Raw genomic sequence first — 27,829 nt, 5'->3', positions numbered from 1 at the left:
CAGAACAAAACTTTTCGTTAAAAAAATAATCGTTATGGAAAATGTCATATTGAATTTGCTGTCCCAGAATTTCATTAAAAATTCCTCAATTTCAAATGCTAAACCTGGAGGCCTATCTTAATTTGAAACTTTCAGAAAAGTGTTAAAAAATAATGTTAATTTTTGTTTAGAAGTTTGAAAATAAGTCTAATTAAAATAATTGAGAGTTATTTTTCTGAATTATTTGTTTTAGTTTCCAAAAAAATTAGGTCTTCAGTTCCCTACAAGATTTTGTAACTTTTAACTTTTAAACCCTTAATCCGAATTGAATGAAATTTGACATGCGCAAATATGAAGTATTGTCGAGTTCATGTTTTGAACTTTGAGCGGATGGCACCATCAGGGGTGCGGCTAGGGATCCCCAAAGTAGGACACCTCGGGTATGTTCAATTTTGAAAACGATCCCATTTCTTAGTCTGAAATCCAATTTAAAAAAAATACATATTGTTACGAAATTGTACTTGAATTCAAATATAACGATTTTAAGGGCTGATTTAAAAGTAGCATAATGCTTTCAAATAACAGTGCTGTAATAGCAACATATCTGTGGGCATTATTAAATAAAAGCTTTCAGTTGACCATTGATCGTAAGTTGGCAACGCTGTTTGAATTCGAATATTAAGTTAGAGAACATTGTAGAAAGTACACCACAGATGGCGTATGATCTAGAATATTCGAACTTTGACAGTTAAAGAGCAATCTAGAGTGCAGATGGCAGTGTTATAAATAGTGGCAGAGGTTGCAGTTGTTAGTGAGTTTATCAGAGACGCTTTTCGAATAAACATCAACTGAGTGCCTTAAAGTGTGCTGTAATTTTCAAGTAAATTCGTGTACATTATAAATTGTGTCTGTATTTCTGAGAATTTATAAACGTGTATAAAAAAACATTGAGTGAGTGACTATTTAATTCTGTTGTTGTACATTTTAAATAAATAAAGAGTTGTTACCATTTTCAAACTACTAAACGGCTTTTATTTGCAATCAAAAGTATCCGGTTTATTTAAAGGAAATAAACCAGCGTTTTGAAAAGGTTAAAACGTAACAATATGTATATAGAATGAATCTCCTCTTCGTGCAGCACAAAAAACCTCATCAATTATCTTGTTTTATTTAGGAAATATTCGCATTTGAAAATTAAATTTACAATATTTTTAACCATCCTACTTCAGTTTTTCGATAACAGCGGGTCCAAATATTTCTGGATTTTACTAACAACAAATGAATATGTCAAAGAAAAAAGAATTGTTTAAAAATCGTGACTAACTCCAAAGTTGTAAGCATTTGAATTTAAAAATTTAAAAAAATGCGATTTTTCGCTAGTTTTTGGGGAAAAAAGTACTTTTTTCCTTTTTAAGTTATCTAAAAAATTTTCTAAGAAGGTGAATTAGTAATTTATACTTTTTTAAATGCTAGCTTTACATTAAATATTTTAAATGAAAAAAAATTGAAAATTGTCGATACCGAGGGGACCAGGTCCATACAAAAAACCCCTATTTTTTATCTTAAATTCAACTTTAGGGCAAATATTCTCAAATCGCATAGTCGATATCAAAATGTAGTAACCCAGTTTAGATGGCCAATTATGTTTTTAATTGTTTTGTAGAGGGTTTCGATAACCCTGCACTTGGTATGGATATTATATCCAAAAAACAAAAAAATCATATATTTTGGGATTTTTCAACACATTTTTTGGGAATTGTGAGATTCCTGATTACAAATTTTAAAATTTGTTTTTATTTTTCCATTTTCAATAGAAAAGTCTATATAACTACAAAATTTCATGAAAACCTATTCATAAATAAACATTTAATTTCAATTTGCAAAATTTGTATCTTCGCAAAAACTCAATAAAAATAATTATTTGTTATATTTTTCAAAAAATTATTTCATGAAAAGTATTTTATGAATGTAGATAACAGTTCTAGGTAAATTTTCTGAGAGTGAGTTTTCACTAATTAATTTGCCACGCAAAAAACATATGGTAGACATGTTGAAATTCTGAAGCATTTAAAATCAATGACTTCTCTATAAACACTTGGTATGAAGGAGAGGTTGAGACGATTTATTTCCAAGTCTGTAAATGAACTGCACTCGAAGATCGTGTTAACATGTTCTTAGAACATCGATCTATCAAAAGTGTAGCAATTTAATGCTAAAAGCGATAATTCGGAAATATCGCTTTTAGCATTAAATTGTATCGACACTTTCATTGGGAATAAACAATAATATGCTAGATTTTTTTTATAAAAATCTAAGAAATTAATTTGCAAATGGCTCCTTTCTGAAGAATTTTATTACTTCTAGTGTTCGATGGAGCATTTTCTTTCAAAACTTTAATTGGAAGTAACCGCTATTTTATAAATATGTAGTTTTAAATTATTAAAATACAAATTTTTGATTTCAATAATTGAATTTACTCAACAGAATTTAAGCGTTTATTTCAAAATCCAGTCAAGCAATAAATAATCCAAAATTGAGTTATTGGGCACTTTCGTGAGAAGGGTATATCGTCCCCTTAGTAAAACAATAGTGTATAATTTTTTTGCCATTTCGAAATAATTGAGTTTAAAATTTTTGTGTTACTAGACATCTAGAACAAAAGTAATATTTCAATTGATCTTTTGACCCACTTTGTGGAAGTAGAATTTCATCAAATTTTGTTCACATATAGAATCAGTTATGTAGATTCTTATTATGCAATGAGGGGACGATATATAAGTTTGACATTGTAATTTCTACATTTTTCATTTCCGACCCTATAAAGTATATATATTCTGGATCCTTATAGATAGCGGAGTCGATTAAGTCATGTCCGTCTGTCTATTGAAATCAACTTTCCGAAGCCCCCAAATAACTTACATACACGATTCATACATCAATATCTCCGGAAATCTTCAGGCTCTTTTGCTACCCAGAAAAAACTTTACTTACTTAGTAAGCCAGCAAGTAATATTAGAGCCAAGGCATAACTACTTATTATTTGACTGAAACACTACATACATTTGTTCGAGATTTGTAAAAAATTCATGAGTCAAGCTTACAAATGTACTTACAATCAGCTAAGAAATAAGTAGTAAAAAAAAAATAAATATGTAGCTAAAAAAAAAAACACAAAAAATATTACCTTGTGTGGGAATCGAACAGTCACATTATTTGCTTGTGTTTGATAGTCAAGCTGCTAACTCACTGCTCCATTTACGAGTTATTTTATTGTAAGTTAACAATAGTTTTAGAATCAACATATAAATGAATATGATATGAACAAAAAAATTAATGGCTTTGACAGGTGGCGAACCACTAACCACCCGTTTTCCAGTAAAACACACTAGATAGCTGTGCTAAATGCAAAAGTTCATTACCAACCTGTATAAAAATAAGTACTTAATCTAGTAAATAAAATAATGTGCTGGGTAACCACCACTCATTACAAAATAATGCATGAAATAACTAGTTGTCATTACAAAAATTCGCAAAATTATTGCTGGGTATTTAAAATAGAGAAAATCGGTTCACAAATAACTGAGATATTTTTTGCCAGTTTTTTACCTATGTATATTAGAGTGACAATCAGTTGTATGGAAAAAAATTTTTGTTAAAATTTTGAAGAGTGCCGGGTGGAATATTGTGACACTAGGCCTAAATGTTAAGTGCTGAAAATTTGAGCCAAATCGGGCAACGATTTCTGGACGCGCATCGAGGTCAAAGTTCAGATATATGAAAAATTTTACTATTTATATGAAATAAATAGGTGAAACTCGTTAACTTTCTGCATTTTTTTCTAGAAATATGTAGATTTATTTATATTAATGAATATTACATTAAAAAAAAAGTTTTGGAAATTAACCCTGTATCTCCTTTGGTTCAAAATGACCCAAAAACTGTATTATCGCCAAAATTAGAGAAAAATGCAAATTTTTCAGTTTTTGACAAAATTTTGCTACTAAATAAATACTTTTGCAATTGAATGCAAAAGAATCGAAATATGTACGTAATTATCGTTGTAATGAGATATAAATGACAAAATTTGATTAAAAAATTTTAAAGTTATTACAAATTCGCCAGACCATTAACGTGTTTCAGGCCACTTGAACAAAAAATTTAGAAAAAAAATTAAGAAATTTCGAGAAAAATTAAAATAAAAGCTCATTTCTACTTAAAATATGTCCATATGTACTTGTATATGAGTTTTTGTCTTCGTAGGATACCGTTAACCTATTCGCAGGTATGGCCAAAAAAATAATTTTTTTTAACGGCTGTTTCAAAACTCCATTTTCAAATTTTTTAAAAATTTTGTTAAACAAATTTCAGATTTTTTCGATCATCACATTGGGGTTTATTGAGATCAAAATAGGGAATAAAAATATGAAAAAATGATGTCAATACCTCTTACAGTTTTTCCGTACCTGCGATTTAAATTTTGCGTTTTTCAAGAAAAAATAATTTTTTGTCCATATTTAGGCGAATGAGTCCAATTTCCTTACTGTTATACATTTTATTAAATTTTAATTTCATGTATTATAACCCTGGTAATTTTAAATATGGTCTGAAAGTTTTACTAAAATCGGAAAACGTTAACCTTTAAATCGTGAAGGTCAAAGGTCAAATTTTTCAATATTTGGAATTGCTAATGAAAAGATAGCGAAATGTTATATATTTTTAAGCCGATTTTCATGAAACTTGAGGAAAATATATATTGGGGTCTAGCATTTACAACAACAGTGCAAAAATTAATTTTAACCTTTAAGAGGACTTGGGGTCAAAATGGTTGTGTTTTGCGTGATTTTAAAAGTTGAGGGTAATTTGGACCCCAAGTGCTGCTAAGGGTTAATTTCCATTTTTGTGCTTTTATTTTAAATTCTTGACTTTATGTTATATTTTCCTTAAGTTACATTAAAATCGGCCCAAAAATATATAACATTTCGCTATCTTTTCATTAGAAATTCCAAATATTGAAAAATTTGACCTTTGACCTTCACGATTTAAAGGTTAACGTTTTCCGATTTTAGTAAAACTTTCAGACCATATTTAAAATTACCAGGGTTATAATACTATGAATAAGTTTTACTTAAAATTTATAACAGTAAGGAAATTGGACTCATTCGCCTAAATATGGACAAAAAATTATTTTTTCTTGAAAAACGCAAAATTTAAATCGCAGGTACGGAAAAACTGTAAGAGGTATTGACATAATTTTTTCATATTTTTATTCCCTATTTTAATCTCAATAAACCCCAATGTGATGATCGAAAAAATCTGAAATTTGTTTAACAAAATTTTTAAAAATTTGAAAATGGAGTTTTGAAACAGCCGTTAAAAAAATTTTTTTTTTTGACCATACCTGCGAATAGGTTAACGGTATCCTACGAAGACAAAAATTCATATACAAGTACATATGGACATATTTTAAGTAGAAATGAGCTTTTATTTTAATTTTTCTCGAAATTTCTTAATTTTTTTCCTAAATTTTTTGTTCAAGTGGCCTGAAACACGTTAATGGTCTGGCGAATTTGTAATAACTTTAACAATTTTTAATCAAATTTTGTCATTTATATCTCATTACAACGATAATTACGTACATATTTCGATTCTTTTGCATTCAATTGCAAAAGTATTTATTTAGTAGCAAATTTTTTTCAAAAACTGAAAAATTTGCATTTTTCTCTAATTTTGGCGATAATACAGTTTTTGGGTCATTTTGAACCAAAGGAGATACAGGGTTAATTTCCAAAACTTTTTTTTTAATGTAATATTCATTAATATAAATAAATCTACATATTTCTAGAAAAAAATGCAGAAAGTTAACGAGTTTCACCTATTTATTCCATATTAACAGTAAAATTTTGCATATATCTGAACTTTGACCTCGATGCGCGTCCAGAAATCGTTGCCCGATTTGGCTCAAATTTTCAGCACTTAACATTTAGGCCTAGTGTCACAATATTCCACCCGGCACTCTTTGAAATCTAAAAAAAAAAAATCGGCTGTCACTCTAATGTATATCTGGATTACTAAGTCATTAATATAGACTATATGGATATCTAATGATAGATATTTCAAAGACCTTTGTAATGACGTATATAAGACCATAGTAAGTTGGACCTACAATGGGTCAAAATCGGAAAAAATATTTTTTAACTCGAATTTTTTTTTCACCAAAAGTTTTTTTTCGCTAAACATTAAAAAAAAAATTTAATAAACAAAAGAACATTTTTTAAAATTTAAAAAAAAATTTAAATTTTAAAAAATTAAAAAAAACAATTTGAAAAATTTTTTTTCCAAAAAATTAAAAAACAACTTTGGAAAAAAAAAAAATTTTGTTTACCTAAAAATATTTAAAATTTTTAATTTGAAGTATAATTTGGTGAAGGGTATATAAGATTTGGCACAGCCGAATATAGCTCTCTTACTTTTTCATAAATGTGAAACAAATAAAATATTTACAAATAACGATTGCATTCCTTCCCACTACTGCTTGAAACCAGCTTAGTTGCGCATTTCTTTTCTTTCACTCTGCGATCGCAAACAAAACCAAAAAACATTGTTTGTTTTTACTCATGTTATTGCTTTTGCTGTGTTTTGCTTTGTGGCTAAAATAACTATCGCCAACTGCATGGGTTAGTAAGCAAAGCTTTTTCTCTCTCTTGATTGTTTATGTTACCCACACAAACACAAACGACATCCCCAAGAAAACTCGTAATAATTTAAAGCTTTTTTTTGAAATGCTTCTTCTTTATGGTTTTCATGGGGCTGTGCTTTACACAAAATCATTGTGGGAAACTTTTGTTTCCATTCGTTACTAACTATTATTACAGCAGCCGTAGCATGCGGAAGCGTTTATTTTTTTTCGTATGAGTTGTGTGTGTTTTCTGGTTTTATTCATATTACGTTACTTTTAGTTTGTTTTGTTTTTACTTTTTGATTCTTTTTGTTTGCTTTTTGTGCTAAAATTGTTTGTTGTTGTAGTGGTTTGTGCTTATTAAGAGTGGGAGTGAGTGTAATTTGTGTTTTTGCTTTTTTGTTACATTAAGCTGTTGGTGTGAGTGAAAGTTTTTGTTAGCAACAGTAAAGAAAAGCTTTCTTTATTGAGTGATTTTTTGCATTTTGAGTTAAAGTGGAATGGTTTTGAGTTTTATTTTAATTTAAAGAGGGTTTTATCTTAGAAATCCTAATTTTAAAGTTTGATTAGTTCATAATTAGCTGGTGTTTTTTTTTTTGAGGTTTAGAAATTTTGTTGCTTGATTATAATTTATTTTTAAATTTATGCTATTTTTTTCATAAAGATTTAATTAAAAGTTATAATACATACAGTTAACTGTATTATAAAGAATTTCATTAAGTTTTGAAATTAAAAAAAAATGTAAATTAGAAATCATCAAATTTATTTTCAAAGAAATATAAGACTATTTTTAGTTTTTTTTTAGTTTATATCAAATTATTCATGCAAGCACAAAATAAGGTCTTTTAAGTAGCTTTTGCAACATTTTTTAGTTTAAGCTTTTATCAGGATTTAACGAGCTTTCTTTAAGGTAATATTCACTTTTGTTGGGAAACTTTGCTAGGGGAATGCTTTGTTAAACTTTAAAACGTAAAGCTTTTTTAAGAGAATGCTTTTTATTAGTTGAGTTTACAAACATTTTGCCAAGTCTACCATGTTGAAATCATAATTTAGTTTTTTTGCTATTTAAGTTACTTTTATTTAGGGTTTTATTAACTAAAAATTTTGGTTTTCTTATTAATTGAGCCCAGTTTTTGTGAACTTTATTTTAAGAAACACTTACCTAAAATAACAATTTATTATTTCATTGATTTAAAATAAAGAATAACGCGATTTGTTCTGTTTTTTTTTAGCACAATGTTACAAATGATGAAACAAATGAGAAACATATAGAAGCCAGGCACATAATATGTGTATTTTTTTTTAAGGATAATGCGCCATAGACAGATGCTTACCTGCAAAGATATAAAAAGAAAGAGATTTAGAAAGAATTTAATAAAAAATATAGATTGTATGGATTAAGATAAATCAAATTTAAGAGACGTTAAACAATTTCAAGTTATATTCCAGCAGTTTTACAAATAATTCCTTTTTTTAGACTGACATTTCTAGTTATTGGCTAATTACATAGGAAATAGGAATTCACCCCCAAAAAAAAAACGAAAAGTTTTTATATAAAAATAAAAAAACAATGTAAGAGAGCTATATTCGGCTGTGCCGAATCTTATACCCTTCACCAAGTTATACTTCAAAATAAAATTTTTAAATATTTTTTGTTAAAAAAAATTAATTTTTTCCAAAGTTGTTTTTTTAATTTTTTGGAAAAAAAATTTTGAATTGTTTTTTAAAATTTTTTAAATTTAAAATTTTTTTTAAATTTTAAAATTTTTTTTGTTTAGTATTTAGCGAAAAAAAAATTTTGTGAAAAAAAAATTCGGGCTAATAATTATTTTTTCCGATTTTGACCCATTGTAGGTCCAAATTACTATGGTATTATATACGTCGTTGCAAAGGTCTTTGAAATATCTATCATTATATATCCATATTGTCTATATTAATGACTTAGTAATACAGATATAGGTAAACAAATCAAGGTTGTCCTGGTTTTTTCCTTATATGTATCTCAGGCATTTGTGGACCGAATTTCTCGATTTTAAATATCAACCGAGCCGGAAGAGTTCCGGAGATATTGATATATGAATAATGTATGTAAGTTATTTGGGGGCTTCGGAAAGTTGATTTCAACAGACAGACAGACGGACATGGCTTAATCAACTCTGCTATCTATAAGCATCCTGAATATATATACTTTATAGGGTCGGAAAATTATATTGTGGAAATTACAAACGGAATGACAAACTTATATATACCCCTCTCACGAATAATAAAAATGTACAACAAATTTTAATTTCCCCTCTTTCCAAATGGTTGACCTGGATCCGCGCCTGCTACAAATTATATATTTTTGGGTCATTTGTCATACATGTGCTGTTTGTAATGCAATTGGTTACTTTATATAATCCAAGTAAACTAGAGTGAAGTCTATTGTCACTAGTAATCTAGGATGTAGTCACTATAAACCATTTTTGTACTGCACTTGAGAATGAAGTTATTGTGCCTACCAGAAGAAATATATTGGAGAGTCAATTGTCATAAGCTGATTATGTGAAACTCATAGGGAGTTGTACGAGTTTTAAGGATAAAGTAGGAAAACAATTACACTGAGTCTTAGGAAATAACTAAATTTAAACTTTATTTGCCACTAAATAAATAATTCGATTACAATCTAAATTTATTTCTTCCACAGTCATTTCCACTCATGTCTGGCTGGCTCCAGATTATATATTTTTGGGTCATTTGTCACATATTTGATCTTTGCAATGCAATTATAAATCAAGTGATTACTTTATATATCCCATGTAAACTAGCGTGAAGTCAATTGTCACTTTAGTGTCTCTAAGTAATCAAAGATGTAGTCACTTTAAATTTTGTTTGTATTGAACTTGAGATATATTGGAGAGTCAACTGTCACCAAGTGGAAAAAACATTTAGCCAATTTTATATGAAACTCATAGGGAGTTGTACGAGTTTTAAGGCTAAAGAAGGAAAACAATTACACTGAGTCTAAGGAAATAACTAAATATGTTATTTTTAAATTCATTTCTTCCACATATTATTCTAATTTTTCTCTTCACAATTTCCAAAAATACACACACCCCCAGAGAAATTTCTTTGTTTCCATTTTAATTCAATACTTTCAACAAATATGGTAATTTTCTATATACTAAATGCGATGATGAATACCAGAAAGAAAAGGAAAATATTTAAATTTGTTAGTTTTTTTTTTGTAAAATAAAATAAAAATAAACCTGCTATTAACATGAATTTCACCTTCAATGATGGCATCATCAACAAACTGATCATCACTTTGATAATGATGATGATGATGACGGCGATGATCACGATCATTACCTACAACATGACAATCATCATTATCATCAAGTTAAAGCCAGTAATAATGAATAAAACAAAATTAAGTTTAGTGTTGGCTACAAGTACTACAACCAAAAAACCACCCACACACCACAAAAACAAAAAAAAATCAAGAAAAAGAAAATAATTTGCATTAATTTCGCTCAAAAATAGATGAAAGAAATAATAAAAATATTTAAATTTAAATCACCAACCGAAAAGCTCCATTTCAAACTTGTCTTAAAACAATAAAAATAAAAAACAAAATTTCGAACAAAAACCAACAAATGACGTCTGAGACAAAAAAAAACATCATAATTCTTCAATGGTTTTTTTTAAACACAACCAACAAAATTACTAAAACTACAAAGAAATAAAATTAAAATCAAGTTTATTTTAAACATAAATTTTTGTGTGTGTTTCTTTTTTTTATTATTATTATGGCCATTTCTTTTGTATTTGTTTTAACTGTTTTTATTTTATTATTTTTGTATATATTTTTTTGGAGGTTTAAATTTTTGAAATGAAATCGAAAGCATTTCTTTTTGTCTTTCTTTCTTTTATTTTTATTTATGAGCATTTTTTGTTTCATTTCTTTTTTTTTTTGTTTCTATATTTAACGCCGAACAACTTTTCACATTTAAGTTTGCTTTTTTTTAAAAGATCAAATATTTGACTGAAGTTTTTTTTTTTTGGAATACATTTTGGTAACTGTAGATTTAAAAATTTGATATTTGAAGAGTAACTGATGGTTGTTGCTTTATTTATTTGCATGTAAGATAGAACTAGTAATGATTTCCTTCTTTTGGGAAAAATTGCCATTTACTTCAATGATCGGCATAAAGAGATCATGAAATATGGATTATAATAACGATCTATCTTTATCAGTTGTCTCTGACCAGCTTTTTTTTGTGTTTTTTTTATATTTTGTATGTATTTTGTTAACAGGTAAATAACCGATCAACTTCGGTGCCCGGAAGCAATGAGTGCCGATCACTGATTTAGTATATGCCTTGTTTAACAATCGTATATTTGCATATTCCGTCATTTGTGTTGTAATGTGTTGTCAACCAAAATTCTTGAACGTTTTTCTAATACATTGATACAAAAATTGGGGGCCGTAAGATATCTAGAGCCTTCGGACGGACAGTCGCCATTTGTGCGCTAAAGTGTTGCCAACAAAGACAGTTTGACAGCTGACACATTAGGTTTATTAAAAATGGAGCATTACAAGAGAGACTAACTGAATTTCATAACTGAAAGAAATAATAGAAGTTTGACAGCCGCAGTCATAGAGAAATATACATAAAGCAGAAACTCTCCTATCAAAGACCTAACTCAGTTGTCAAAAACCTAAGTGCTGCGAATGTATTAGTAAAAAAAACTGTGAGAAAACAAAAACAACACTCGTATATGTGATTATGTTGAGTAAAATTTTTGTTTGAGGTTTTTTTCTAGTTTCCGCTCTTGTTGTTTCTCTATGGTCGCAGTTGCGAGCGAGTTGTTAAGTTTTCCCTGATTAATTTTCCACGTAAAAACATATACTGGACATGCTATATATCAATGGATAGATAATTTTGTATATTTTTCAAAAATATATATCACTGTTGACAATTATAAAATTCATGGAATACTTTTTAGAAAAATATGACAAAAAATGCCTTTCATTGAGATACAAATTTTTCAAATTGAAATTAAATTTTAATTTATGAATAGTTCTAATAAAATTTTACAGTTAAATAGATTTTTCTATAGAAAATGGAAAAACAATAACATATTTTGAAATTTGTAATCAGCAATACCGCAATTCCTAAAAACCTGTTGAAAAATCCCAAAAAACGGATTTTTATAGTTTTTTTTTGGCTATAATATCCATACCAGGAGCGGGCTTAACGGAACCCTTTACAAGATAATTAAAAACATACTGGGTCATCTAAAATGGGTTACTATATTTTGATATCGACTATGGGATTTGAGAATTTTTGCTCTAAAGTTGAATTTTACATAAAAAATAGGAATTTTTTGGATGGACCTGGTCCCCTCGGTAACATTGATTTTTATTTTTGTTTTTCATTTAAAATATTTGTTATAAAATTAGCTTTTCAAAAAGTATAAATTCCTTATAAATCTTCTTAGACATTTTTTAGATAACTTAAAAAGAACAAAAGTACTTTTTTTCCAAAAAACTAGCAAATTTTTTTAAATTTTTAAATTCAAATGTGTATAACCTTGGACTTAGTCATTATTTTCAAACAATTCTTTTCCTATTTAACACATACATGTGTTGTTAGTCCAATGAAGGAAAATTGGAGAAAATCGGGAAATATTTGGATTCGCAGTTATCAAAAAACTGGAGTAGGGTGAGTAAAAATGTTGAGAATTTATTTTTCAAATGTGAATATCTACTAAGTTATAAGAGATAATTGATAGCTACGACTACGGTTTTTATATTGCTCCACTGGAGATTCTATGAATGTAATTTTTTTGAAATCGGATCACAAACGTTGAAATAGGATCGTAACATACTCGAGGTGTCCTACTTTGAGTAACCATGAGATACAAGTTCAAGACTTAAACTCATTGTGCATGTGAAATTTCATTCAAATCGGACTTACAGTTTAGAATTTACGTATTTATTATACCCTTCACCTCCGTGAGAAGTTTATCATTCGGTTTGTAATTTCCACAATATAATTTTTTGAACCTATAAAGTATATATATTCTAGATCCTTATAGATAGCGGAGTCGATTAAGCCATGTCCGTCTGTCTGTCTGTCCGTCTGGCTGTCTGTTGAAATCAATTTTCTAAAGACCCCTGATATCTTCGGGATCCAAATCTTCAATAATTCTGTCAGACATGCTTTCGAGAAATTTGCTATTTAAAATCTGCAAAATCGGTCCACAAACGGCTGAGATATGAGGAAAAAACCAGGACAACCTCGATTTTTTACCTATTTTTGACCTATATCTGGATTACTAAGTCATTAATATAGACAATATGGACATCTAATGATAGATATTTCAAAGACCTTTGCAACGACGTATATAAGACCATAGTAAGTTGGACCTACAATGGGTCAAAATCGGAAAAAATATTTTTTTTACCCCAAATTTTGTTCACCAAAAAAAAAATATTGAAATAACAAAAAACAATTTTTTTAAATTTAAAAAAAAAAAATTAAATTTAAAATAACAATTCGAAAAATTTTTGTTTCCAAAAAATTAAAAAACCAACTTTGGAAAAAAAAGATAAATTTGGTTTACCTATAAATATTTAAAATTATCAAAATTTACTTTGAAATTCAGTCATCGATTCGTGCAACTTATAGACGATTGTTTAATGGCAAAATTGTATTCAGCGATGAGGCAAATTTTTGGCTTAACGGGATTTTAGTAAACAAAATTTCCTCATATGGAATGCGGCCAATCCAAAACACACCCTATACACCCCATTACATCCAGAGATATGCAGCGATTACTGGCATCATCGGACCTTATTTCTTCAAAACTGAAGCCGTAGCAAGCTTACGGTCAATGGAGATCGTTAATGCACTACAATAAATGATTTATTGTTTGAAATATAGATGACATTGAACCGGACAAGGTCTGTTTCCAACTGCAACCACAACCATCGATTTATTGAAATCAAAATTTCGCGATAACATGATATGGAGAAATGGACCTGTCAATTGACCTCTAAGGTCATGAGATTTGATACCTCTCGATTATTTCTTGAGGGACCACATAGAGTCAATGGTTTATGCTGATAAACCAACAAGAATTGACGCGTTGGAGGCCAACATTGTTCATGTTAATCGTGACATACGGCCAGCAATGCTCGTAAGTGGTCCAAAATTGGACGAGCAGAACGAGCTTCGTTAAGAACAACAGCAATGGCGCTATGCCCGAAATCATTTTCAAATATTAGTGCCATGTATTGATCTTTCGAATCAAAAAAGTTTTTTTTTAGTTAAAATTTTCTTGTTATTTTTTACAATTTCAAGTTCTGCAAACAGTGATCTAAACTGTAAAATTCCTCTAAATTTACTTTAAAACAAAGACCACAACTATTCCACAACAAAGCAATTCGTTTAAGCCGTTGTAGTTTTATTTATTTATAAAACGTGTGGAAAATCTGAGGATTAAATGACATGAGTTTTAAAAATAAAAATAACAATAACATTTAAATTTATTTACAAAACAATTACACGCAGAAAGGGTGTAAGGGAGAGGGGGGAAATTGTAACTGACTAATTAGGTTAGTTAAATTCTGTATTGATTTATAAGCAACATATTTGAATTTTTTGCAGACTGAATGGCAAACTAAGATATAATTAAAACAATTTCAGTATTAAATGTAAATTTAAACAATTAAATGAAAACTTTTCAAACTGTCTTTCTATTATTAAATATTAATAATTGATTTTTTCAGATCTCTGGATTTGAATTTAAGGTTCAATAAAGATAAAATCTAAATTACTTTAATTTATTATACTTTTTGACCCCAATTGTATAAAACCTACAATTTCTTGCTAATTTTCTTTTTAGATCCCTCATTTAGCAATCTGTAAAGCTCTCCTATTTATAACTATTGAGATTGCATTATTTATATTAACTGTACCTTACTCTCTGAGAATTTATTCTAAACACTAGAAACCCCATTTCAATACATACAAATATCTCAAAGTTTCTCATTAAAATAATAACAATAATATGAGTATTCAATGATATGTTAAGGTATTGGTGAGTATTTATTAAATTTTCTCTAGTTTGAATTAAATATAAATGGCTGAGAATCAAACTTAATAATAAAAAAACGCAAAAGAGCCAGAAACTAAACCAGAAAAATAATGTAGTGTCAAGTTCATTATCAATATTATAAATTTATATAAACTAATACTAGCAAACAATTTAAATAATATTTAGTATATTTTAAATGCATATTTATATGTATTTATAGTTATTAATAAATATTTGTGCATGTTTGTGTACCTGCATAAGCAGGCATTTAAAGGTTAAATTCAATAAATGTTTGAATATAATTTTGCTGACGTTTTCACAATTTTTTTTTTAAGACCTACATCAATATTAATTATGACTTTTGTCAACAATAAAGAAAAAAAATAAATTATTTTAAAATCACTTATTAAAATCAATACAAAATTTAATTATATTAACATTATATTGACATTGAAATAGGGAAATTTTTATATTCTTAAATTATTTTAAGGCAGTTTTCATCATCTCGTGTTTTTGCAATAAATGGAATTTAATGTTTAGAACAATATTACGCATACCTCGTGTAGTCCACTTAATGTTTCAGTTGTTTTGTAATACTTATATTCTGTAAAATAAACTATGCTTACAAAAATATATCACACAAAATCATTTTATGACTAGCAAATAGTGAAAACATACATTTCAATGACTACTACATACCGCCAGCATTACTTAGGAGAAGTCAAATAATGACTTACACTGTGAGTAATTTTTTGAGTCATGGAAAAATCACCATATACGGATACCAAAAAAGATAAAAGACCATGCCATGCACTTTTTTATGAGCCCCCAAAGATTTGGTGCCTCGGTGTCATTTTTGCAAAAAAAAGTGTTCATTTTCTCAGGCTCATATCTTGCAAACAGTTCGGAATTTTGATTTACTCTCTGAGGCATAGTTGTAGCCCTTGTCGTAAAGAACATATAAAAATCTTCAAAATCAAAATCGCAAAAAACTTTAAAAAAAATCGATTTTTTTACATTTTTTCTCCTGTTGAGGTCCATAGTTAGCAAACCGTTCAAAATTCAAAGAAGAAAACTGTTTAGGTTGTGATGACCGTATATATTGTAAATCTAATGATTCAGTCTTAATGACCGAATATTTCTAACGGGAATTCCCGGGAAAAAATTCCATTGTTTGAATAATGAGTTACAATGTTATTGTGCAAGTAGTGCAGTCGAGTTATATAGCAGATATTTATGTGATGTTTTTCTATAGCCAACGAGTGCTTTGAGTGAAAGTTTTACATGTATTTTGGTTTTGTTACAATAACAAAACACATGTTAAATTTCCACTCAAAGTACTCGTTCGCTATAGAAAAACAGCACATTGATTTTTAAGATATCGTTTCGTTTTCACGAGAGGAGCACGCGAATTACACCAAATATTCGCTCATATTTTAGCTTCAAATTATGTAAACAATTGATTCTGAACTTTTTAAAATTCTAAATTTTTTTTTTCCAAAAAATTAAAAAAAATTTTGTTTACCTAAAGATAATTAAAATTTTTATTTTGAAGTATAATTTGGTGAAGGGTATATAAGATTCGGCTCTCTTACTTGTTCAAATTGTCAATTATCATTTTCCAAAAGAAATCGTTGAGTTTTCTCCTTCAAAGCACGGTTAGTTGTGGGCTTATTGCCATAGACTTTTGATTTCAAATAACCCCATAAAATACAGTTCATGGTGTTAAATCACACTATCGAGGAGTTCTGATCACCAAAATGAGAGAGGAAATGCCTACAGCCCAAAATTCTCTTCATACAGGATGATTTTGCTCAGTTCATTAATTTTGAAATATTGTTCAAGAATGAATTTTAAGTAGCCGTAAACTGGCAAACTGTTTTTTTTCATTTTACTTAATTATGTTCTTATTTTTTGTTGGAAGTAAATAAAAATTATATATTAAATTAAAATTCTAAAAATTTCTGTATTAATTTGTGAAGTTTCAATTATTTGTATTTAGGTTTTGTATCAGTAAACGGAATGTGGCCAAAATATTTGTCCAAGTTTTTTGTTTGTGTTTGTTTTGTTTTTTCCTGGCAATATCATTATTTTTTTCAACCCAATTTTCTTTGCAGTAATCTAAACACAGTCATAGGTATCGCATGTCAATGCATTTATACTTACAATCAATAAAATAAGACTAGAATTAAAAGTTGTAATTAATGAAATCAATTATAATTTGAAACATTTGTAATAACCTACACTATGGATATATAAGTAAACCAACTTTTGAAATCAAGAAGACCTATTTGGTCGCTTAGTGGGATGCAAGTTGGATATCTATCAAAATAAATGTTTTGTAACTCAAAGCATACAACTCTCTGAGTTATAGGGGGTCAAAATTTGACCACGCAGGTGTTTTTTCTCATCCATTTACTTATTACCTGTTGCAAAACTTTTTTAATTTTTTTTTTTTCAAAATGGGCCCTTTTTTCTCAAAAGAAATCTTAGTTATTTTCCTTGAAGACCTATTCGGTCGCTTAATTGGATATCTATCAAAATAAATGTTTTGTAACTCAAAACATAAAATTTTTGATTTTTTTTTGCAAAATCAAAAACTTTGTTGACTTTTTTTTTCAAAATGGAACCTTTTTTATTTTTTTTTTTGCTCAAAAGAAAGCTTAGATATTTTCCTTGATGAACTTTTTGGTCGCTTAGTGGGATGCGAGTGGGATATCTATTAAAATAAATATTTTGTTACTTTTGATTTTTTTTTTTGCAAAATCTAACTTTTTTTCCACAATTTTTTTTTGCTCAAAAGAAAGCTATTTTATCTATTTTATCCCGATCGGAAGACATCGATTTCAAAAGCTGGTTCACTTGGCACGAATTTCACACTTTTCATTTGCGACCTGATAAGTTATATATTTTGGATCTTTATAGATAGCGGAGTGAGATATCTGTTGAAATCAACTATCCAATGACCCCAAATAAAATGGGCTGAGATATTAGCAAAAACCATGATTAAGCAGATTTTTTTATTTCAATTACTAAGTCATGATTGGATATCCAATATGGATATCCAATCATAGGCATTTCAAAGACTTTTTTCACACAATATTTATCTTTGTGAATAGTATATAAAATTAGAACTTCAAAAACAATAACAAGAAAAGCTGTTTAAAAAGTGGTGCCTTTCTAACTATTGAGGGTGAAACATGTAGCATATATTAGGGGTTTTAGGGCAACATTATTTGAGTAGAACACGTTCTACGTCTACTCAACAAAATTTCTTCAGAAAAGAACACAAAGAAGGGTAAAAGTAAGAAGGCAGATATAACTTATGCCGGAATAGAAAACGCCATTAGATTCAGTTTTTAAGTTGCTTATATTACGATGGAAAGTTTATATATTTTTGAAATATCTTTACTAATTGTTTCTTTATTCAAATTATATTCAGTGTTTCTATCAATTCAGATGAATGATGATTTGATTTCTATCTATACTCTATACTCTAAATGTATCATTTTGTTTGAGATTTTTCCATTTTTATATTTTTGTTTTTCATTATTGGATTTTTGCTTATAATGTGATTAGTTTTGTATTATTATTATTTTTTTTTTTTGTTTGCCTCATATACAAAGGGATCATTTTACCGTGTCACAATTGCTGGGCAACAACGAGATTAAGTTAATTGAAAAATTCATTCTAGTTAGTTGTAATTATTGATTTAATTAAGAAGAAAATGTGGAAATTAAAATTGTTTTTACACGTTTTCCAAACTGTAGTTCAGAGGTTCTAATTGTATATCAGAATTTTAAATCTCTGTATTTATTTATAGCAGGCTACCAATTTCCAATATTCAGTTAAAAAATAATTAATTGACTAATCAATTTCAAATTGTTAAATGTCATACTGTGCTTTCAAATTTACACCCCTTTAAAACTTCAAATCCTTTATATTTTTTTGGGCTAAATCAATTCAAAACTAAAACTCAGTTTCTATAGCTAACCCACCTGAACTTGATGGCTGAAAGCGAGTCTTTAAGTTATTGAAATGATTGTGATGTTCATTGGCAATAACGGCAGCCGCTACAGCATTTGCCACATGTTGTACCGTTGATGCTGCAGCAGCAGCAGCCGAGGAAGTATTACCAAAATTTAATATATTAATATTGTTATTATTATTATTACCATTGTTATTAGAGTTGTTGCTGTTATTTGATGAATTGTTGTTGCTGCTGCTGTTATTATTATTGTTATTGCTACTGGAATTGTTGCTATTTGAATTATTGGCTACATTTTGTGCCACATTGGCTGAGTCATTGTTATTATTATTGTTGTTGTTGTTGTTAGTATTATTGTTAAAATTACGTTGGTAATGAGCATTTTCATTGTAGATACGTTGGTAGCAGGACAGCGATGGTATGGACCAGGAATTATTGGTTTTGTAGTGGAAATTACCTGAGCCAAAAATGGAATGAGGATTTGTGGTTACCGATGCAGCAGCCGCCGCCGCAGCTGCTGAGGCACTGGCGGCAGCTAAATTTTGTTGTAGAGATTGGCTAAGAGCGGCTGATAGTTGTTGATGCTGCTGTTGTTGCTGATGCTGCAGTTGTTGCTGTTGCTGATGTTGTTGCAGTTGTTGTTGGTGTTGGCTGTTACTGTGATGCGTTTGATGCAAAGACTGATGATGCAGATGTTGTTGTTGTTGCTGATGCTGTTGTTGATGTTGCTGATGATTATGCTGTTGATGATTATGATTTTGTTGTTGCTGCTGGTTATTATGTTGCTGCTGATGTTGCTGCTGCTGCTGATGATGTGTTTGCTGCTGTAAATGCTGTTGGTTTTGTTGTTGTTGTTGCTGCTGCTGTTGCATATTCAACCACTGATTAGTATTACTGTTACCACTTCCCGCTGTTATCACATTTCCATTTGCTGCCCCACTGCCACTATTTCGGCCAGACTTGGAGGAATCATTGCTACTAACACTACTGCGTGTGCTATCCCCCGATGAAGTACTTCTTCCCGTTATGCTGCCATCATTTCCGCTGTCACTGTTACTATTGGCCAAATTATTGTTAGAGGAGGCCGCTGTTGTCTGGGAATTCAACTGCTGGAAATATTGATTAATGGCTGCTGTATTTGCATGATCCTGGAAAAATCCAGCACACGAACTGGTTTCCGAAGTCATGTTGTTCTTAATTTTTAAGTGTTTCACTTCTAGTTTATAAATTGTTTTTATATTGTTTGCAATCTTTTGTTGTTTTGCTTTATACAAATCAATTTCTATATTTATTTGCGAGTTTTTCTTTAGGTATTCAAAACCTTTAATTCTATAAAATTATATTTTTTCAGTTTCCACAATAGTTGCAAAAAGTTGTAATGGTTTGTTTTCATTGTAAATTATGGTTAATGTGAATATTTTAGTTTTTATTTAACAAATATTGGTTTGTTCTTTATATTTTGTTAACTTTATTCAAAGTTTACCATGGCCTTATCTAGAAATTGTTTGCTTTTATTTCAAAGTTAAAATATATTAGTTTAAGATTATTTGAAGCCGTTGTTAAAGATCATTAGATCTTACATTTATGTGCAGTTTTTAAGAAAGGAATTTACAAAATTCTCTACTATTTATTCTTTCCTTTTTTAAAAACATAACGTTAATTTGGAAAAATGATAATGATTTTGTAATATGTCTGTATGACTTTAGAAGTTTTTATGCTAGTCTTAACAAGAAAAGTTTTATTTTAAATACAAACTAGTTTTAATAACGAATTTTATACATACCCAGCAAAAACTTGGTAATGCTTTGCAATTACTTATCAAAATACTGTTCTATGACTACTAACTACCGTCTGCATTACATAGAAGTAGTGTAGTAATGACTTGATTATTATCGAATTGCCTTCAACTCCACTATATCTTTTCCGAAGTACACATCCACCCCATCCATAGAGTAGTAACAAACCCGAAATTCTACTTTTTCAGAAATGACAAATTCAATACAGTTGCACTTTTTCATTACAATTCACAATTAAATGGTAGTGAAGTACTCCAATGACCGATTAAGTACAATGACTGATTGATTTTAATTCTAAATTCATTAAATTTCTTACTTTGTTCTTTGGGTTCTTCAAAGTCATGCAACTGGAAGCTCAGAAAGGGACAATGGCGTTAGAACTTATCGTAAAAGTTATTGCTTGAAAGTGCTATGAAAAACAACCACTTGACCGAAATTATCTTCATGTGGTTTCAGGATATGATAGCAGTGTAAAAAGGATAAAACATACTTTTTTATTTCGTATTTCTCAAATCAATAATAGTGGAAATATCATTATTATTGAAATTTTTATTAGAAAAACTACTGCTAAGCCGGCTCTAGGAGGCAAAGAGTCAGACGAATTGAAGCAGAATATCGTACTCGACATAACACCATCCTAAACAGCATGAACTGGCCAATTTGGGGCGTGGAACCGTTAAATTGTCATTCGGAATTAGGTAAACTCCACTGCACAGTCTTGAAAAAATTAAGACCCTGAGTTCCAACGTGGTGAAATCGAAATGTATTCTGTATTGTATACTATTTTAGCTTATTTGAAAATGTGTTTAGTCTAGCGGACACCACAATGAATTCTCATGTCCAGAACATCTACATCTGCTGATTCCTTAATATGATGATCTGTGTCGATTAAAAATGTCCTTCATGTTTTGCCACATTTCCCTAATCTCCGACTCTATGGGCTCTATGCCAAATGTCTGAAAAATAATAGATGGGTTTGAAAAATTTACGTATAAACTCAAAGGATCAGACAGAGCCTCTGATGAGATCACATCTATAACAATTCATATATTGCGACATCTGAGAAAGTTCTAGCTAAATCGAGAGCAAAGGCAATGAGATTCTATAAAAGTGCCAGAAACAAAACAACGATCAAATCTTCCGTATATGGAAGTCACTGACATGGTATAGAGCTAATGGACAAACTCGTGACCAGGGATTGTTTTTCCATCCAAATCAGGAGACTTATTTGGGTAGAGAGAGATCCGCTACAACATTTTCGGTATAGTTATTGATACTATTTTCATTGTTTTCCAATAAGTTCGAATTATTTAAATTCAATTAAGGTTTGCTTTATCATCTGGGTCAGTGAATGATTGACCATTCCTTAAAGGAGTAGGAGGTAGGCAACTAGCATTGCCTTTTACTATTTTAAGAAATGACCAGAAGGTTTTACAACCCTTCAGCTCTTAGAGACTTTCTCAAGTCAGCTCTTTGGCACCAAAGATCTCTGCCTTTTGCCAAGTGAATTTATATCAAAACTTGTAATATTAGTTATTATTCGTAATGCTCCTATTTTGATCCGATTGTAATTTTGCACTTATGATGAAACCAAGACTTTTTCTTAGTTTTAATGAAATTTTTCTACGATGGAATGAAGGTTTAGATCCCTAGCTTAATAAAACGTTTCGTAGATGTTCGTGAAACTTTACGGAGAGCAAAAAGGAGGCGAAAATGATACAGTGATCCGAACTACTGAGAGGCACAAAAGCTTCATCTTCATACTTATCGGGGTATGAAGTTAGAAAAGGTAGAAGGTGTTGTGTTGGCCCTTCATTAAATTCATTAGTTTCGAAATCTGATTGTAAGCCTAGAATAATTTAACATATTAGCATTTGGAAATGTGAACATTTCATCATAGCAACAACAATTCCACTGCTAGGACAACTCTCAAGAAACTTAGATGTGGAATCAGAAAGAACATAGCAGCTACATATAGTAATTTCTTTGCCAGCGTTTGCATTTTCATAGAGAAAGCCAAAGTGCAAATAGTCCTAATTTTGAACTAATCCCAAAAACAGTTAAATTCTCCATCAATAACCTATCTTTTGAATGCGGTTCTTGTTTAAGTTACTAATTATATGTCATTTTGAAGGGTACATATCTGTCATTCTGAATATTATTGTATAAAAAACAAAGTTGTTTTTGCCACGAAAATGTCCAATTTTGTGCCAACAAAACGGGAAGTTTGGCATTACTTCTTTAATTTAAAAGAAAGTACCGCTGAAGCACACCGTTTGTTCACCAAAGCTTATGGTGAATGTATTCTATCAGTTTCAACGTGCGATAAATGGTTTGTGCGGTTTAGAAGTGTGATGATTTTGAAGATCGCCCAGGCCAGCCAAAAAAGTTTGAAGACCAAGAATTGGAGGCATTACTCTATGAAGATTGTTGTCAAACTGAAAAAAGGGCTTGCAAAATTATTGGGAGCTATTCAAGCAGCAATTTAAAAACGTTTGCAAGCATTCAGGATTCAAAGCAGGGAAATTGGGTACAATACGAATTTAAGCCGAGAGACATTGAAATACAATTTTGCATGTCCGAAATGCTGAAATGTTTGTACCGAATCATTACTTGCGATAAAAAGTGGATCCATTACGATAACCCGAAGTGTAAGGGATCGTATGTGAAGCCGGCCAACCAGCCGAATCGACACCAAAGTCAAATATCATTGGAGCTAAGGTAATTCTCTGGATTTGGTGTTAGCAAAAGGGTTCCAGCTATTATAAGCTACTGAAATCTGACAAGACCAATACAAGGAACCTGTCCGATCGCAACTGATTCGTTCGAAGCTAGCATTCCGTAAAACGCCAAAAAATGCTATCAGATATGAAACATTCAATAATGATAACGCTGGGCCACATGTTTCAATACCTCTTCGAAAGTATTAAGAATGCAATGGTTGGGGATATTTGCCTCTCCCAACTTATTATTATTATTATTATTAGTGAGGCTCTACCCAAATGATCTTTTGTGCAGCCTATATTTATTTCATCCTAATAGATTTAGGCTCCCGGGGCCATTAAGGCCCTTCCGAGCCATTTAGTTCTGCATATTGCCAGCATTGGGCAGCCGCATAGAACATGTTCAGAGGTTTCGGCATGAAGTCCGCAGAACCTGCACTGTTCATTCTCAACGTTACCTAACAGACATTGGTGATACTTTAAACCACAGTGTGCAGTGAATAACCCAGTAAGTATCCTCAAGTCACCCTTTCCTAGCGAAAGCATCGACTGGGATCTACGTCTGGATAGGGTGATGAATCGTTGGGATTGTTTTAGACCTGGTAGATTACCCCAAAAACGGGCAAATTCTGATTCAACCCAAAAACGAATACGTTCCATAGTGTATCCACGTGGGATGCCAAAGAACGGTTCAGGACCTATAAACGAGCGTCGAGCGCCTCTGTTAGCAAGACAATCAGCACGTTCATTGCCAGCGTGACCTTCATGGCCAGGTACCCAGCACAGTGTAAGTTCATTGTGTGCGCTGAGTTCATTCAAGGATGTCCAGCAGTTCATAACCACACCAGACCTCACTTCACATGATGATAATGCCCTAAGAGCAGCCTGACTATCAGACATAACAAATATTATATTATTCCTTAGTCTCCTTCTTAAGCACTCATTGGAGCATATAAGGATGGCGTAAATCTCCGTCTGAAATATTGATGAAAATGTACCCATTGGGATACACCTTTGAAAATTGGGACCATAGATACCAGCCCCAGTGTCACCATTAGCCTGTTTGGAACCATCAGTAAACCATACTTGATCGGCATTATTTTGCCGCCATGTTTGGTTTAACCACACGTCCCTTTCAGGTATAAGGACCCTAAACTTCCTATCTAACACCAGAGTTGGTGACATATGGTCAGATATTGCAATACTAGGATAATTTTCAAAGATGCCTAGAATGCGCATATGCCCAACCAGATCTCCCGACATTACATGGGATATTCCCGGTAATCTGGATGCACTCCTATAGGCCTCCTCCATTACCAATAAATGTAAGGGTGGGATGTGTAGGATTGCACCCAGAGCATGAGTGGTACAGGTCCTCATGGACCCGGTAATAGAGACACAGATGAGGCGATAAACCTTATCAAGTAAAGCTCTTGCAGTCACATGTTCTACCTTTTTCCACCATGCCAATGCAGCATAAGTAATTATTGGCCTAATTACCGTAATAAAAGACTAGTAAATCATCTTCGGTTTTAACCCCCACGTTCTACCAAAAAGACGCTGGCAGGCATATACTGCCCTAGTGGCCTTTTTGATAGTGTTGGATAAATGAGAATTCCTAGTGAGAGTCCTATCGAGTGTAACCCCAAGATATTTTACTTCCTTAGAAAACCCTACACACAGAAAACAGATTGGTTGAAAATCGGTTGTAATTAATAAAATTTAGTTAAGTTAATCAAGATTTTATTGTAATCATTAAATAACTATATATCTAATCGATTTTTGGTGTTTAAAACTGTAAAATCGTTTTTGTAATTGAATTACGGTTGCAATAACTGTAAAACGTCGGTTTGTGTCTTTACTAATATGATTTTTATTCATTCGGAAAAGACAATCAATATTATTAGGGTTTGTAATCGAAAAATTCGGTTCCGACATAAAATAATGAAATTATTGGTTTTATTGACATTTATGAAAAAATAAAATAAATTGAGAAACAGAAATAATTTATTTGTGTACAAATTTTGGGCAGGAAAAATTGAATTATAAACATTAATCAACAAATGTTTATGTAACGGTAAGATAAGTAACATCTTAATGAATTTATTTCCCTAAATCTATGTCTGTTGTGGTAATGACTTTTTTATATTCTTTTAGTTCTTTTAATATGAATAAAAATCCTGTAATTATAAACGAACAATCGTGTAACTATAAACCAGCGCCTAAACTGAAACCAGAGAATGTATAACATTAGAGAGTTTTCTATTGCAGATCCGCTGCAGGTGGTTGTCGGCTATTGAACTGGTTGTGATAAAATCATCGTGTTTATATGAAACTCCTGAAAAAAGCCTGTGATTGTCAAGGCAAGACCAAGTTTCTATCTATGTAATTACATCAATTTGGAATGGAGGATTTAACTCACATCATACATAAAACAATTATAATTTATATGTATATATACAGATGTATCTTTGTTTAACTGTGTGCAAATTAAATAAACTATATTAAAAACAAAATCTAATTATTTTGCAATTAATTCACAATAGTCATTTATATGTACTTTCCCTTTAACCGAATTGTATTTGAAAACGGTTACGAGTACCATATATAATCAGTTATTCCAATCGAATTATGAGATAGTACTTGCAACCGACAAAATTCGATTGGCGACAAATTCGGTTGCAACAACGAATCTGTTTTCTCTGTGTATAGATGAGCCATTCAATGTAGGTTCTATGAGTCTAATAATTCTCCGTTTCGTAAATGGTACAAGAATTGTCTTGGCTGGGTTAATGGTCAGCCCCCTTTCTAAGCACTACTTGGTGGTTATATATCCCACCTTATAGTCCGTCTACTATTTCTTTCGATCGATACTTAACGCTCTCTCTGGTATACGCTTCACTTCAGTACAGACTATCCGTAATTGGTTTGATTAGTTTTTGGCCTCAAAAGATGAGCAGATCTTTTGCCTCCGGAAATGGTCATTTATATTGATTAAATGTTTCAGAAAAGCTAAAAATTTTAAAAATAGGCGGAATTGAACAGTAATCCGAATTACTGAGAGGTAAAGGGTAAGTGCTTCCATGTGCGCGCTATCCAGGACGGCCACTTACCCGAAATTACATTAAATCATTAATTGGATGGAAATTAAAAATGGGTGCCTCTAATTTATTTTTGCAATAATTTTGTCAGAGAAATGTTTCGCAGTAGTAATCAATTCAAAAATAGTAGATTTCGAGTTGTGACTTTTTTATGGCAATGAAGGATAGTTCAATTGTTTTTAATTTATTTTTATCCAAATACTGTCCATTATCGGTTAAGGGTTTCAGTAGTAGTCGATAAGCCGAAAATCCGATTTTACTGCTTAATTTTTTATCATAAGTCCACTTGTATTTTTTTTTTTGATAAATCGGTTAGGTGGATCCCGCAATGCGTATAAAAGTGTGCATGATTTCCGTCGGGAAATTTTTATATAAAAGAAATCTAATCTTTGAATAGTTTTAAAATATATAGTTTACATGAGTTTTACAACTTGTTTAAATATATAGAACGAAATTTCTTTTTGAATTTGTTTAACATTTATAAAAAAATAAAAACAAAAGTCGTCATTAAACTGATAAGTTTATAATATTCAACAAATACAATTACAACAGAAAAAAAACTAAAACACTTGAAAAATTTCCAACAAATGCACACTATTTCAGTTTTATTTTTTTTTATAAATTTTCATTAAATGGTCACGTTGCAAATAATACCTTTTCTTGTTAAACAAAAAAAAAAAAAACTAAATAAATAAATAAATGTGAGTATTTTGTTGTTGATGTTGTTGTGGTGTTTGTATATAAAATGACTTGTCTAATAATAATGCAAATATATAAATTTAAAAATATTTTTTCCGTTTTTTTTTTAATTTATTTTTTTTTTTGCTTTTTTATTAAAATGAATGAGTTGAGTTTTTGTGCAAGTGAAAATATTTAGTTGAAGAAATTATTAAATGACATGTAGAGGAAGTATGAGATAGTTTTTGTTTTCAATTTTCAATATTGGGAATTTAATTAAATTATTTTTTAATTAATAATGAATGATAACAATTATTATTTTGTGTTTGTGTTAAGTTCCATAACTTAGGCCGCTTTAATGATGACTTCAATATGTTTAGTTTGTGCAATAACAAACACATTTATTTGAATTCTTGTTTAATTAATTAATAATTAATTTCAAAACTTTTGCAATTGAATATTTATTTTTCTATTATTTCATTTAATTAAACACCTTATACCACATAAAGTAGTATAATTTTGATATTTCACTAGTTATTTAAGAATATTTTTATATTTAATTTGATTTATTTATGAAATATTTTATTTTTTTTAAATGCGTAATATTTTTTTTGAACTACCGCCGTTTTTTTTAATTAATTTATTATTGTTTTATTTGTTGTGTTGTTTCTTTCTAACACTTTGTTTTTTTTTAATAATATTAAATTAATTTTTTTGTTAAATCATTTTTTTTAGTTGCATTTTTTATTATTTATTTTTTATTATGCAAAAAAAAACTTCAATTCTAAAACGAAATT

The 27,829-nt window shown here is 30.0% G+C and overlaps 2 protein-coding genes across 8 annotated transcripts in view; both read right to left on the bottom strand.

Annotated features, from left to right (window-relative positions):
* The window catches only part of Pdp1 (PAR-domain protein 1), a 77,560-nt gene extending 50,014 nt beyond the window's left edge, over positions 1 to 27,546 (bottom strand). For 2 of the 7 annotated variants that reach the window (XM_065506407.1, XM_065506406.1), the window contains exons 1-2: positions 20,518 to 26,880; positions 18,922 to 20,242 (exon numbers count right to left, since the gene is read on the bottom strand). In XM_065506407.1, coding sequence (XP_065362479.1) covers positions 18,922 to 19,921 — 1,000 coding nt within the window. In that variant the 5' untranslated portion in view covers positions 19,922 to 20,242; positions 20,518 to 26,880. Of the gene's footprint in view, positions 1 to 18,921; positions 20,243 to 20,517; positions 26,888 to 27,342 lie in introns of those variants that run through there. The other 5 variants (XM_065506402.1, XM_065506403.1, XM_065506401.1 and 2 more) reach the window with 5 other exon arrangements.
* On the bottom strand, positions 22,180 to 24,567 carry LOC135955503 (uncharacterized). The gene is made up of 2 exons (XM_065505852.1): positions 23,781 to 24,567; positions 22,180 to 22,379 (listed from the first exon to the last, which is right to left on the bottom strand). Exons 1-2 carry the CDS (start codon positions 24,565 to 24,567, stop codon positions 22,180 to 22,182), a joined length of 987 nt encoding a protein of 328 aa, XP_065361924.1.
* Positions 27,547 to 27,829: the final 283 nt, after the last annotated feature.

This window comes from Calliphora vicina, chromosome 3 (genome assembly GCF_958450345.1).
Source record: "Calliphora vicina chromosome 3, idCalVici1.1, whole genome shotgun sequence".
NCBI classification, from domain to species: domain Eukaryota; kingdom Metazoa; phylum Arthropoda; class Insecta; order Diptera; family Calliphoridae; genus Calliphora; species Calliphora vicina.
This window is presented reverse-complemented; position numbering and strand designations above follow the sequence as displayed.